The sequence below is a fragment of the Vulpes lagopus genome, chromosome 11 (genome assembly GCF_018345385.1).
Source record: "Vulpes lagopus strain Blue_001 chromosome 11, ASM1834538v1, whole genome shotgun sequence".
Classification (NCBI taxonomy): Eukaryota; Metazoa; Chordata; class Mammalia; order Carnivora; family Canidae; genus Vulpes; species Vulpes lagopus.
In genome coordinates this window covers 58,132,807-58,147,657 of record NC_054834.1, presented here as the reverse complement: position 1 = coordinate 58,147,657, position 14,851 = coordinate 58,132,807, and the positions used below count along the sequence as shown (strand labels likewise).

At 35.9% G+C, this 14,851-nt stretch overlaps 1 protein-coding gene across 1 annotated transcript in view; it reads right to left on the bottom strand.

The window, feature by feature from the left end:
* Positions 1-14,851, bottom strand: part of FBXO3 (F-box protein 3) — a 30,551-nt gene that overhangs the window by 5,062 nt on the left and 10,638 nt on the right. The window contains exons 4-10 of the mRNA XM_041722267.1: positions 9,877-9,991; positions 8,807-9,011; positions 7,431-7,476; positions 4,489-4,573; positions 3,297-3,419; positions 2,323-2,438; positions 1,228-1,418 (exon numbers count right to left, since the gene is read on the bottom strand). Of these exons, the coding sequence (XP_041578201.1) occupies positions 1,228-1,418; positions 2,323-2,438; positions 3,297-3,419; positions 4,489-4,573; positions 7,431-7,476; positions 8,807-9,011; positions 9,877-9,991 (881 nt within the window). The remainder of the gene's footprint in view (positions 1-1,227; positions 1,419-2,322; positions 2,439-3,296; positions 3,420-4,488; positions 4,574-7,430; positions 7,477-8,806; positions 9,012-9,876; positions 9,992-14,851) is intronic.

Below are 14,851 nucleotides of genomic sequence, written 5' to 3'. Positions count from 1 at the left end.
AACTGGACTAGTCAAAAACAGGAGACTGTTACAGAAGTAACAAGTTCCTGGTCCTGGAAATATACAGTAGAAAGCATTCCTCCATTGGGAGGGAAGCTCACTTCCAAACCCAGACTATAGATCCTTTTCACCAGATATGCAAGCATAATGGCCTAAAGTCTCTTATCATTCTTCTGTTTCCAAACTGGGGTTGGGCACGTGTCAGCTCTGGATCAGACTAATCCTCCATCCATCTTCCCAGGAGCCAGAGGGCCCTTTCTCAACATTTAACACCTACAACTAAGTCACATCCTGGGTATACAAGTCATATTTTATCTCTGTTGTATAGTTGGAGCCTCATAATTCCCTAATCATTTTATAATCCATAAGATTGGGGTACTACTACTATCATAAGGTAATCCAAAAATGAGATTTTAAATTATACTTAGTTGACTTAAGAAATGATCCCAAAGAGAGATGACTACAAAGAGGATTTAATGGATAGACTTGTACTTTTAGTAGTCTCTCTCTAGGATATTTCTATTACAAAATTGGGATTTTTAGCAAAAACACCGCATGAAATTCTTTTTCTAATCTTAATGAAACAAAATAAAGCCTATTCTAACTGGTCTAGTGTGGTGTTTCTCATTAGGCCATAGAACTTTTTTTGGAAATGGTGGAAAAGAGGCTGAACCTTTAAAACCAGTAACTACTCTACATGATACTATCATAGTAGATATGTGTCACTATACACTGTCCAAACCCAAAAAACATACAACATCAAGAGTGAACTCTAATGTAGACTATGGATTTTGGGTGATTATGATGTTCCAATGTAGGTTCAACAACTGTAACAAAGATACCACTCTGATGGAAGATGCTGATAATGAGGAAGTCTGTGCATGCATGGGGGCAGGGGGTGTTTGGAAAATTTCTGTACCTTCTGCTCAATTTTCTGTGAATCTAAAACTGCTCAAAAATGATGTCTATTAAAAATAAAAACAAAGCAAACATAAAACAGCTAACAGTAGAGTTACTCTGATTGAAGTGTATGGAGTCTAGCTTACTTATTATCCACCACCCCCACATATTCACATGGCCCCCTCCCCCCACGGTATTTCCTCAGAATCTCTAGGGTTCTCTGGAACGCCATTTGTAAACCAGTTGTCTGGCTAATGAACAAAATCCCTCTGTGGAGTTAATTCTACAAAGTCATGGAAATCAGTCCCAGAGGAAAATTTAACTCACCAATCGGGCTATAGACACCCTGAATGTTGGACAAGCCATATGGAATCGGGGAATAGCAACATTAAAGATCTTGTCTTTAAAGTAAAGAAAATGGAAGGTATAATATCCTTCCATATATCCTGATGTTGTAGAAAATGTGGTACAACTTGTGTATTCATATACCCGACCTGGGCTGATGATTGGAAATTCACCTGTGGAGAAAACAGTAGTAAGAAACCAAAGTATAAAATTCATTTCTTCATCACAGCAAATAAGATATGTCCTCTTTGAGATTATGTAAACTATGTTAAACAGCTAACAGTATATGTTAACCATGTAAAACAGCTAAATGAACACTTAGAAAAAAAAAATCTAAAGCACCCTAATAATCCTAATCTTTCAAAAAAGCTGACCGTCAATGACAATCAGAGCTAATGGTGATTGAAATTCACAAAAATCTGTGCTACTGATTTTACTATTTTCCCCAAATTTCAAAAAGATAACCAATATGAAATTTATTTTCTCCTGCCTGGTAACCCTACAGAATATAACAGCTAGAAAAGATAAAGAATTTAAGAAGCAAACAAGGAACTCAGGTGATCCACAGAATGAAAACTCAATCCCTGAATAATTTGCTATGATTTTAGAAAATTTCATGTTTAAGGTACTAAACTTAGAGAATAATGATCTTTACACATTATATTTGTGAAGCAAAGTATTGGACTTACAAGAAGCCTAGAATCTATGATATCTTTTACACTATAAACACAGCTATTAAAAGATAAAGTCTTGGATATATGGGTGGCTCAGTTGGTTAAGCATCCAACTCGTGATTTTGGCTCAGGTCATGATGATCTCATGGGTCGTGAAATCCAGTTGCATGTCAGGCTCTACGCAAAGTGGATGTCTGCTTGAGATTCTCCATCTCCCTCTCTCTGTGCCCCTCTCCCTACTTGTGTTCATGCTCTCTTTAATAAATAAACAGATCTTAAAAAAAAAAGATACATTCTTATCCACTAACTACACTGTGCCTTTTCCAAGCTATATGTCACATACATGCTCTCCAAAATGTCTTAGAGGCAACGGATATATAAACCCAAATCTCAAATTACATACCAACTACTCCAGGTCCTTGAACTTCTTCTACATCACCTTTAGCATTTGTTATTCTCCAATAGCGACTGTCCAACTGACAAGCCTTCTCAGGAAGTGCATCCTTTGACATTTCAATCCTGGAGAATGAGGCAGTAGAGACACAAATCTGGCCTGATTTTGTTTCTTTTCCTTAAGAGCTACAATTGTTGAACTAACGTCTGTGTTAACCATCTATTTCTGTAAGTTCTAAAAGATGTGGGCCTGGTTAGCTTGACCCTCCCACAGAAATGCCTTTACTCAATTTGCACACTTGACTTGCTGTGAGAATCAACAACAGAAAGGGCGACATAAACTTTTATGAACACACTGGTGATCATTTTTTGCTGTTCAAGGAAAGATCAATGTATGAAATACTTTCTAGAATATAGTGCAATGAAAATTTGTGTTTTTTTGGAAAAATTTATTAAAAAACCGAGACTGAAGACAATTCCCTTTTTTTCCATTAACTTCTAGAAAGCTCAAAGAAAAATGTCACCAGTCAGTTACTAGGGTTACACCTTATTTAATATTACTGGGATTATTACACCTTAAATATTTATTAAAGTTTTAATTTGGAAATGGGCAGGCTAAATAAAATTTAAAATGCATGGCTTTATCTTGACAATTTGATAGCTTCTAGAATGCAATTCTCACAGAGAGTTTTCATGATAATTATAACTTAAGTGTCCACCTCACAAAGTAGCTGGCACAATTCTTTAAACAGTACATTTGCAAGAAATAACATAAGTAACTTGAAAGTTACTGTAAACTCAAGGTACTAGATTATAAATTATACTTTTTAAAATTATAAAATTATATTACATTATAAAAAATGTTGTTATCCACCTTCCTCCACACCTCAACAAAAAGCTGTCTTTCAAAATATGTTTGGTGTACTGTGTCAACGGGGGCAATAACAACACATCCACAGGTTGTGCCCCATTTACATCTCTCACCTGATTCGGTATGTGAAGAAGTAGTGCGGTGGGTGGACAGAGCTAAGTTCTGGCAGAAACGATGTAGAAACCGAAACCGTAATGTCCCCAGTTGTTGCCACACACTCTGGATCGTGAACATATCTAGGTAATTTTAAAACAGTTAAACATTTTTTAATCAACTAACTTCAAGTCCATAAGATAAAAGATATCAAGATACAATGTGAAATACTTCTACTTTACCTTAGGATCAAAAGTTTAAACCATATTTAGGAACTTAAAGGTATAGTCCTATGAAGCTTAGAAGAAAATGATAAATTACAAGCAAACCAGACAACCTTGAAGACTTCAGATCAGTAATGATAATAGTCAAGGCTCAATGATCAGTGGTTTGAAAACTGATTCAGTAATTAAACTGGAAAAAGAGCTTCTCTCAGTTTTCAGAGCCCGGAAACTTTTGGGACATCCGAAAACCCTACCAACCGTGGCTCTGACAATAAAATGCGTTGGTATGTTATTCTAGAGACTTCTAATTTATAATTAATCCATCATTTCTGCCAATCAGGCTACTATGAGCCAATATTACCTCTAATACTATCTATAATACCTGGACGTTTCATTTAAAGATGATAGATAGGGGATCCCTGGGTGGCTCAGCGGTTTAGCGCCTGTCTTTGGCCCAGGGCGTGATCCCGGAGTCCTGGGAACGAGTCCTACATCAGGCTCCCTGCATCTCCCTCTGCCTGTGTCTCTGCCTCTCTCTCTGTCTCTCATGAATAAATAAATAAAACCTTAAAAAAATAAAGATGATAGATAATATTCGCTAGGAGTTAACAATTATTGACTTGCTATTCGCGATAAATCCATTAACTGGCAAACAGCCTCCCTCCCCTCCACCCCCCCCCCACCTCCCCAAGAAAGAAACTATACTATAAAGCTATAGCTTTGAAATCAAAATCATTTTTTTCTCTGGATCCTTCAAAACAAGAAATACATTGGCTATTCAAGTGTTTGAATGTAGCTTTTTTTTTTTTTTTTTGAATTTTTTTTTTTTTTTTGAATGTAGCTTTAAAGTGAGAATAACACAGTGACATTTAAGATAATGAGAGGTTCTGTCATTAATCTTCTTTGAAACTTCATCTCAAGATCTGTCACTAATTTTTTTTTCTGTTTACAATCATTTTATTAATTCAAAAAGTCCTGGGTGAAATACCTGAAAATTTGGTCTCTGATGATTGGGAAGCCACCCGATACAACATTGTTGACATAAGAAGTAAACCAGTCAGTAAAAGTAGCACCTATAAACCAGGAAGGGGTGGGGAGGAAGAAAAGAACAAATAATTTTCATAAAATCTATACAGGAAACAAGGAAACAATGATATTTCACTATGCTTAAGATATAAGATCAAAATTAGAAACACATAATTCTACTAGTCCATTATCAGGTCAATTTCTATTCTCAATTCTATTCATCTCTTTCCCAACTACCTTGCTAGGGAATCCTCCATCTACCTTCAAACTACTTTTTACACTTATAATTAAATAGACTTTTAAACTTTATTTAGTGCTGGTCTAGAATGCAAAGCTTTCTTCTGCCTATAATTTCTAGAACATATGGAACAAAGGAAGACACAGATACAGCAAGGTCTAGGAAGAAACTACAGGAAAAGTATCAGCAGCTATCCTCAGACAGTCAGGATATATACCCTTGGTCCAGCTACCTCCTGACTTATGCACAAAATTCTGGCAAAAGCCAGGCTCAGTCCGGGCATCTAACAGGGGTATGGCACAGTACAGTTCTGGGCATGAGACCAATTCCAAAGTAGTCTAGCTGCACCACTACCGACTCAAATGCATAATAACCCTCCATATTCTCAGTGACCAGCTCGAAGTCCAGTCCAGACCTGACCACACGTCTGTGATCTAGTGAGTGGATCAATGACAAGTATTTACGTGAATTATGTTTGCCACTTCTAGGTAATATGACGTAACTTTCTCATACCCCACATCTATTATTAATACATCTCAGTGCCCAGCAGTATGAATCCCTGAACCAATGTTATTCAGTGAATTTCTCTGTAACCTTGTTTCTATTAACACAGTTCTCACACTCTGCCATGCTGAACATCGGAGCTAAATTTGTAGTATTTACTTACTATTCTATTTAAGGAATAGAAGATACAATTTAAGCTTGGATCTTAGGGTTTACAGTTTTAAAATTTTAAAGGCATCAACTGAGGGAAGGTAAGCTAAGGTAAGGTAACTATTCCAATAATAGTTGGCTTTTAGCATCTACTAATGAATGGTCAATCCTAACTCTTTGCTTATTGAATGTTCTACTCAAATGATCACCTACCATCTATCCACTCTGAACAAGATACTAAGGAGGCACATGAATAATGTCATTAAAATTCACAGAAGCTATAATTTTGTTTTTGGAACTAGTAATTTCCCTGTAAAGTTTAAAATATCATTTTGTATATTTCATGGAATAAAATGTTAGAGTAAAAAAACCCACAAATTTTTCATGGTTTACATAAAAATGAAACTGGTATGGTGTATTTTAAGGTACTTCAATTTATAACAATACATACCCAAGTGTGTTCTTTAAAATGAGGAGTCTTTTCTATGCAGTCTTTACCACTCAACTTACCTGAACACAGATTCTAGTTTTCTCAAATATCTGTTAATAATTCACTGAACACTTGGGAGATTCCATCTTGTGTTTAACCAAAAATTCCAAGAAAATCAAACTTAGTTGAATCAAGATGTAATTTATACATTCCAAGGTAGTTTACCTTTTAAAGTAAGCCTATAGCTTGGCATCTCTTTGGTAGCGCTGGGGTTTTACCAAGACAGCTTAAAGGAAGCTGCTTTCTTGTCTCTCCTTTCAGCACTAACATCCCATCTCATCTCTCCTCCCTCAGTAGGTCTCAGACCTTTTGCTTTGCTCTCTTAATCCAGAAGAAATCCCAGCTACCAGAAGAGTATTCATCAGATCTCTGCTGTAGCAATGGGGCCTTCCACACCATGTCAGGCCAGTATCAAACCAAGAGTGAGGAACTCACAGAGTTTGGCTAGCATTTACCTTAGAGTTCAGGCAGTCTTTAGTTTGTAAATTAGTAGCACCACTGTTCTAGAGCCATGGTGATCATCTCTGAAGGTACGTGCTATGCAAAGATGCCAAACAGGACAGTGAGCAGGGGCATAACCCCCAGGGGGCACTTAACTTGAAAACCATATGCCAAAAAAAACAAAAAAAAAAAACAAAACAAAAAACAACAACAAAAAAACATAGGTCAACATGAATCATGGGGAGCTAAAAGCTGGAGGCTAAGTTGAACAGTTTTTTTATAACTTAGCATGTAGGGAGAGCTTCCACGTTGTGAAAAATACCTTAAGCCTGGACTGTGTTACAGTATGGAACAAATGAACACTACTACTCTGTTCAAGGTTCCAATTAGGAGATATAATTAAATGCAGACACTTCAGCTTACAAGGCCCCTTGACTATTAATATATGGGGAAGTTTAATATGTGCCTTTGAAAACCAGAATGGATAGTCAGGAAGCCTCTTTTAAGTGAGCAAAATCTAAGCAAAACAGGACTGGATGAACAGCAAAGGGGTGAGCTGCAATTGCATACAGACAGGATTGTTCTCAAAATCCTATAGAAATACCTTTGAAGGCCAAGAAAAAGTTGTGCCAAAGAGTTTATAGAGCTCAGTTTATACTGGTCTTTGAAGCCTGCTGTTCTGAGATCTCTAGTGTGATTTATCACTATTTTACCACAACTTTATAGGCATAAAGTTGTTTTATCCATCTGTCTCCAATAATGTATTAATATGATTGATGGAAAATGCATCCATGTGTAAGACAGCTATATTTACATTCAGAGTAATTCTATTCATGAAGTTCTATAGCAGAGTCCTAAGAGTACAAGATTATATAGAACATGGCTTTTTTCCAAATAGGAAACAAATTCAAAGTACAGGGGCTATTTGAATGAGAGCCTAGATATACTATTTTATAAACCAGCAAGCCTTAAAAAAGACAAGTATAAACTGCCAGCTGATCAAGTAACTGCAATGTTTTTATCAACTTAATTTTTTTGACCAGGAAGAAGAAAGGAAAAGGAAGACTATTCTTTCTCCTACCTATGATAAACATGTCAATAGCAGCTGGATTCCGAGCCATTTGGTCCTAGGTGAGAAAAAGAATATCATAATTGAGAAAAAAAAATTTTACTTAATTTCTCATTGTTCATTATCTGTATCTTTCCCTGGAGACAAAGCAGAATAGATAAAAATAACAAGTGTTCTAACCATCACTTGGACATTACTCATACTTTTCAGTCCCTGCTCTTATAGTTTCTATATTTAGGTCCTTTCTAGAAAGTCCTTAGAAGAGTGCCAGGCACTTCTCAATAACAGTCAAAATGCTCATGTACTGTCATGACTGTTACAGTGAACTAAAAACTTATCCTTTATGTTAGGAAGTTCAAGTAAGAAGATATATAACCTATTAAGAAAGGGCTTTAGATTCAGTCAAAAGACTTGAACATTTCTAGGTTGGTCACTTTTCTCACTAAATAGAAGGACCAAGCTATCATCATACAACTTTACAGAAATATCAAGACAAAAATGGAAACAGACATGGAAATGCTTAGAAAAAAAATTATGAAAGCTCTTTAAATATTTTCAGTGTTATATGGAGTCACATGTCTCAGGTATCCATGATTTTCTATTTTAAATTCTTCTTTTGGGAAGCCTGGGTGGCTCAGTGGTTGAGCATCTGCTTTTGACTCAGGGCGTGGTCCTGGAGTCCCGGGATGGAGTCCCGCTTCAGGCTCCCTGTATGGAAGCCTGCTTCTCCTTCTGCCTATGTCTCTGCCTCTCTCTCCTCTCTCTCTGTGTGTGTGTGTCTCTTGTGAATAAATAAAATCTTTAAAAAATATATAAATAAGTTCCTCTTTTAAGTTAAAAGTTCACCTTTGGGCAAAAATGAAGCCAGAAGATCTACAATTGAGAAATTACAAAAACCCAAGAAAAAAAATGAAACCAAATACGACATTTTCTGTGATCATATTAAAATCTAACAAAAGCTTCCTTAAAAAAGATCCACAGTTTTCAACAACTCAACTATCTAACTAAAAGTTTAAAAAGTTTCCTTTGCACACAGAACTTGAGTCAAATGATGCTTAAAGGCTAAATTTTTAAAGTTAGAAATGTATATTACAATTACTTCAACAAAATCTCATTATGTTTTCCTTAAACTTAAATTGCCTTAACACCTATCACAGCCTTCCCTCTGTGTGCACAATGATCTGCATTGTTTGTCCACAGATTAAATTTTCCTTTGGCATTCTGTAATGTCAGAATATCATTGCCAAATTAGCCCTATAATTAGGTGGATCTATAAGCAAATTGTATAATGCTCTATACCCATTCTACAGCCCTGAAAACTTCTGCACACATTTATACACTCATCAGAACACATCTTACAGCCGCATTTAAACACACTTCCTACTTACTGGACATTGGTAGAAAACTTCATTTTTGTTTCGGCCTTCTGCAGCTTCCACTGCTATGTACTGACTCAAACCAGTATGTATGCAAAAAGTTAAAGGGAGACAGTATTTCAATCCCTGTCTCTGCTGGAAGCCTCCGGCAGCTGTATCGACATCTAACAAATCTTCAGAACGATAGTGATTGGACAGCGCCATACTTCCCAACAACCTGAGAGCAGAGACAAAAATATTAATCCCAGTGCCAAAGAGCTGTGCTTCATCTTTTTGATGAATGATAATTTCCCATCGACAGCTTTATAAGAATTAACATGTCAATCACCAAAAACACAATTTATTTACGAATTCAAACTCTTGAGTAGAAAGATTTCTTCACACACAAAGAGATACCATGTTCCATTAAGAATAATGCAAAGTTCTCCCTAAGTTTTTATGAGCTTTTCATAGGCACAATATCTTCAAAATAGCTTAATTTTCATAAAAGAACAGAAGGGTAGACTCAAAGTATATAGCTTTTAACACTGTGAATGAATTTGACAGCTACTGCATGGTCTACTTTTTCCAAAAGGTTCCCCAATGAGTACTTCCTCTTAAAAACAGGCCATTCAATTACAGGCTATGCCTGAATAGAACAAAACTCTTATTTTCTTTAGTGTATATAGCTCTGAACAAATTATTGCTTTTTATATGTATGGTATATAGAATTTATATCAAACTCTCAAAAACAATTTACCTGGTCTATAATAGGATAAAGACTTCAAGGGTTCTGAACAGTTTTACTTAAAATACACTCACACACACATCCACTCTATGTACCACAGCACCCACCCAACCCTAATCAGACTTCATTTTAAGTATAAGGATGTGCTGATCGAATTGCTGTTTTTATGAGACATTTATTTTGGGAAAATCAAATTCAAGCAACAGATTCAGTCTTTTGGATTCTTACAGGGAAGAAGAGAGAATTCTTATACTCCTTTAATCTGTCAAGAGTAACTACACATCATAGCTGTTTATTTTCTTTCTGGGAAATGACTTGTGTCATTAAAAATAACCCAAATGGCAAACCTTCTTACCCAGGAACCACTAACTTCTGCCCATTGTGGATACGATATGAGCATCGATAATCATCAGGGAGTTTGCAACCGATCTGAGCTTCCACAGCATCTAGGTCTTCCTCTCGAGCACCCTCTGCAAATGCACAAAAAAGCAAATTATGAAGAAACAATAAGTCTTATATCTAAGGAGAAATATAATCTTCTGCTAGCCAGTGAAACAATGTTAGAACAAGTGAATTCTGTCCAAGTTGTACTGCTGAAACATAGGGAAATAAATTGAAAATACAGAGCAACATTACTTCACTTTGGATTGGCTCTAACATTTGAAGCACGGAGAAGGAAACTCCTCTATTTCCTCTCAACAGGGAAGACACTGGCACTCAGCAAAATACAGAAGAGTATGCAGCAGGGAGATCCATAGTAATTATTTCACATTATGATGCAAACTTTAGGATTGATTTTTCTTAATCCAACACACTCACATTTAAAACATCTCTATTAAAACAAACTCTCCAGAAGTTCTCTAAATGGATGTTCAAGAGTCCTGACATAGTCTCTTAATGAGAAATAGAGGACATAGGTTTGGGCTGTGGGGAACCATTAACTTCAATCCAATTTTGCACATTTGTCAGCTCATCATTTATTCCAGCTTTCAAAGGGAGGAAGTGATGACAAATGCCAAGAGAAGAGATTCACTTCCAGTAATGGTTCACTAGGTTGTTGGAGTAAACTTTATGCTAAGAACTAGAAAAACAGAACAGAAAATTGGTCTCAAAGCTTCTGGAGAACCTCAAAGACAGCAAGAACTGGGGGCGAGGGGTAGTCAGAAGGACAGGGAAACGAGGTTAGCTGGGCACTGGGAGCAACCTGTCTTTGAGGCAACTGCCAATTCTGAAAGCAAACCTGTGGCTGAGAAGCTGAGCAAAGCTTCCAGCAAGCAGTACTGAGAGAATTTTCTAACGTTGATGAAAACATCAAACCACAGATTCAAGAAGCCCCATGGAGAACAATTATAAAGAAAATCATATCTAGACACATCCTTGGGAAACCACTGAAAATCAAAGACAAAGAGAAATCTTAAAAGCAGCCAAAGAAGGGGAAACGCTGTACGGTCACTTTCAAAAGAACAAGACTAACAGTTACATTCTCAACAGAAACAACAGAAGCGGGAAGAATGATAGCTTTAAAGTACTGAAAAAAAGAACTGTTGACTAGAATTCCACATGCACTGAATATATTTCAAAAGTATAGATGAAATACATTCATTTTTGGACAAAAAAAATCTGAAAAAATTCAGCAGTTAGCAGTACCTCACTTAAAAAATACACTAAAAGGAATTCTTCAGGCAGAAGAAAAATGATCCCAGATGAAAGCATGAAGATGTAGGAAGAAATAAAGAGCAATGAGAAAGGTAAATATAGTGGTAAATCTAAAATAAAATGGAATATATAAAATAATGATAATAATGTTTCCAGGGATAGAAAACATGTTCAAAACTGAGATCACAAAAACTATAATACGAAAGGCAAGAGGTGATAATTGGAGTTAAAGTATTCTAGGGTTCTTTTATTATCCACGAAATAGTAAAAATACTAATTTACAATAGATTTTAATTAAGTCAGAGATGCATCCTTTAATCTCTAGGGCAAATCACTAAAAATGATAAATAAGAAAAAGATGTGCAGAATAAAAGATAATTAAGAAGAATAGAAAAAAAGGAATACTTGCTCAGGAGCACAAATAAGAAATAGGAACATGGTATACTTAAGCCCAAGTACGTCATTACCCTGCATATAAATAATCTAATGATTAGAAGACTGACAGACCAGCTAAAAAACAAAACACAATCATGTGTAAGAGGCACATCTAAGAAATGTAGATACACAAAAGAAAGTTAAAAGAGCTTTACTAAAATCACACAAAATAGACCTTAAGGCACAGAGCATTATCAAAGGTAATGGAAGGCTTTTTGTAATGGTAAAAAGGTGTACCTAATAGCCCAGCTGCAAAATATATTTTTTAAAATAACAGAACTAAAATGGATAAAAGATATATTCACAACCATAGTTACTAGTTTTCTATTGTTATATTATTAGCGGCTTAAAGCAGCATGCATTTATTATCCCATAGTTTCTGAAGGTAAGAAGTCTGGGCATGACTGAATCAGATCCTCTGCTCAGGTCCCACAGGTTGAAATCACCACATCAAGTGTGGCTGCTTTCTCAGGTTAGGCAATCTTATGCTAGCGGTCCTCACCCAAGTTCACTGGTTATTGTCAGAATTCATTTCCTTGTAGTCAGACGACTGGGCCCTCAGCTCTTATAAGCTACCTGCCATTCCCTATCACCTGGCCCTCATCACAACATGCCAGCTTGCTTTTTCAAAGCCAACAGGAGATACCCATGCCTTGAATGTCTCTGCCTTCTGGAAGGGCCCAGTTTTTAAGGGTTTGTCTGATTAGGGCAGGCCTGCTTAGGATAATTCCCCTTTTGATTAATGAATAACTCAAATTCAACCAATTTGGGACCTTAATTACATCTGCAAAGCCCATTCACCTTTGTCATCTGTTACCTAATAGCAGGACTGAAATCAGTTATATCAACATACTGCTCACACTCAAAGGGAGGCTATTATTATACCAGGCATGTACAGCAGGGGTAGGAATCTTTGGAGCTATCTCAGAATTCTGTCTACCACACTGTCCAGTTTTAACATACCTCTCTCAGTAACTAATAGAACAAGTAGACAAAAATAAATAAATAAGACAAAATAAATCAGTAAGAGTACAAAAGATGTGAACAAGATTAACAATTTTTGCCTGATTACATACATAGCACTGATTCCAACAATTGCAAAATATACGTTCTTTTCAAGTGCACGTGGAACATTTACCAAGATAGATGATATGCTGGACCAGAGAACAAATTGCAACAAATTTCAAATGACTGAACTCATACAGAATATATTCTCTGATCCCAGTAAAATTAAAGTATAAATTATATTAAGAAGATTACTAAAACAAAACAAAACAAAAACTCCCAATACTTGGGAATCAAACAATATTTTTCTTATTTGACCCACAGGCTTGTCTAGAAATCAAAAGAAATCAGAAAATATTTTGAGCTGGGGCAGCCCGGGTGGCTCAGAGGTTTAGTGCCACCTTCAACCCGGGGCCTGATCCTGGAGACCTGGGATCGAGTCCCACATCAGGCTCCCTGCATGGAACCTGCTTCTCCCTCTGCCTGTGTCTCTGCCTCTCTCTCTCTCAATCATGAATAAATAAATAAAATCTTAAAAAAAATAAATAAATAATAGACATAAAAAAACTACAAAAATTCTGGAAGAAAACAATATTAAAAAAAATATTTTGAGGGGATCCCTGGGTGGTGCAGTGGTTTAGCGCCTGCCTTTGGCCCAGGGCGCAATTCTGGAGACCCGGGATCGAATCCCACGTCGGGCTCCCTGCATGGAGCCTGCTTCTCCCTCTGCCTATGTCTCTGCCTCTCTCTCTCTCTCTCTCTCTGTGTCACTATCATAAATAAATAAAAAATTTAAAAAAATATTTTGAGCTGCATGTTAATAAAAAATACAACATATTAAAACTTATGAGATAAAGCTAAAGTTATGCTTAGAGGGAAATTTATAGCAAAGATATTTGAAGAAAACCAGAAAGCCTGAAAATTTATGATCAAATCATCTCAAGTCAAAGAAAACACTACAGTAAACTCAGAAAGAAATCAGAGAAATTAATAAAATAATAAGTAAATACAGAGAGGATTGACAAAGGCTAAAGCCAGTTTTTTGGAAAGACTAATAAGATTAACTCCTACCTAGCAAGACTGATCCAAAATAACAGATAAAGCACAAAAATTATCAGAAAGGAAAGGTGAGATCACTCACTACAGATCCAATAAGCACTGCAAAGGTAAAAGGATATTATTTTTAAAATTGCTGCAATAAATTGGAATATATAAGTGAAGTGGACAACTTCCTTTAGAATACTCAAGACATAAGAATAAGTAGAAAATCTGAATAGTCCTATATCTAATAAAGAAATTGTATTTTTAACTTGAAACCTTCCCAGAATGAAAACTCCAAGATTGAATGAATGGCCTCATTGGTGCATTATATCAATAATTTAAGCAAGAGATAATACCGAGCTTACATAAACTCTTCCAGAGAACAAAAAAGAAATAACACTTCCTGACCTGTTTTTAAGGTCAGCATCATCTTGATACAAAACCTGACAAGAACACTGCAGGAAAAAATTACAGGCCAAAGTCTTTCATGAATATAGATGCAAAAAATCCCAATCAAATATTAGCATATCAAATCTAACATACAAAAAGGGTATTACAGCCAAAGTAAGTTTATTCCAGAAATGCAAAGTTGGTTTAATATTCAGAAAATCAATGAAAGCAATTCAGTACATTAATAGAATGAAGTAGGAAAATCATGTGATAATCCTAAGTTTGGAAAGTTACTTGACAAAAATTCAAGTATCCATTTAAAACACAAAACAAAAATGAAAACCTTATCCCAAAGTAGGATCAGAAGAAACTTTCTTCAATGTGATAAAGAATATCTATTAAAAAAAAAAAAAAAAAAAAACAACTCTACAACAAATATCATCCTTAAAGGAGAAATCTTGAGGGATGCCTGGGTGGCTCAGCAGTTGAGCATCTGCCTTCAGCTCAGGGCATGATCCCGGAGTCCCAGGATTGAGTCCCACATCAGGCTCCCTGTATAGAACCTGCTTCTCCCTCTACCTATGTCTCTTCTTTGTTCTCTCTGTGTCTTTCATGAATAAATAAATCTTAAAAAAAAAAAAAAAAAAAAGGAGAAATGTTGAAAGCTTTTCCTCTGTGATCAGAAAGATAAGGACACTCATTATCATCATTTCTACCCAACATTGTATTGAAGGTCCTAGCCAGTGCAATAAAGCAGGAAAAGAAAAAAAGACGTGAAGATTGGAAAGCTAGAAATAAAACTA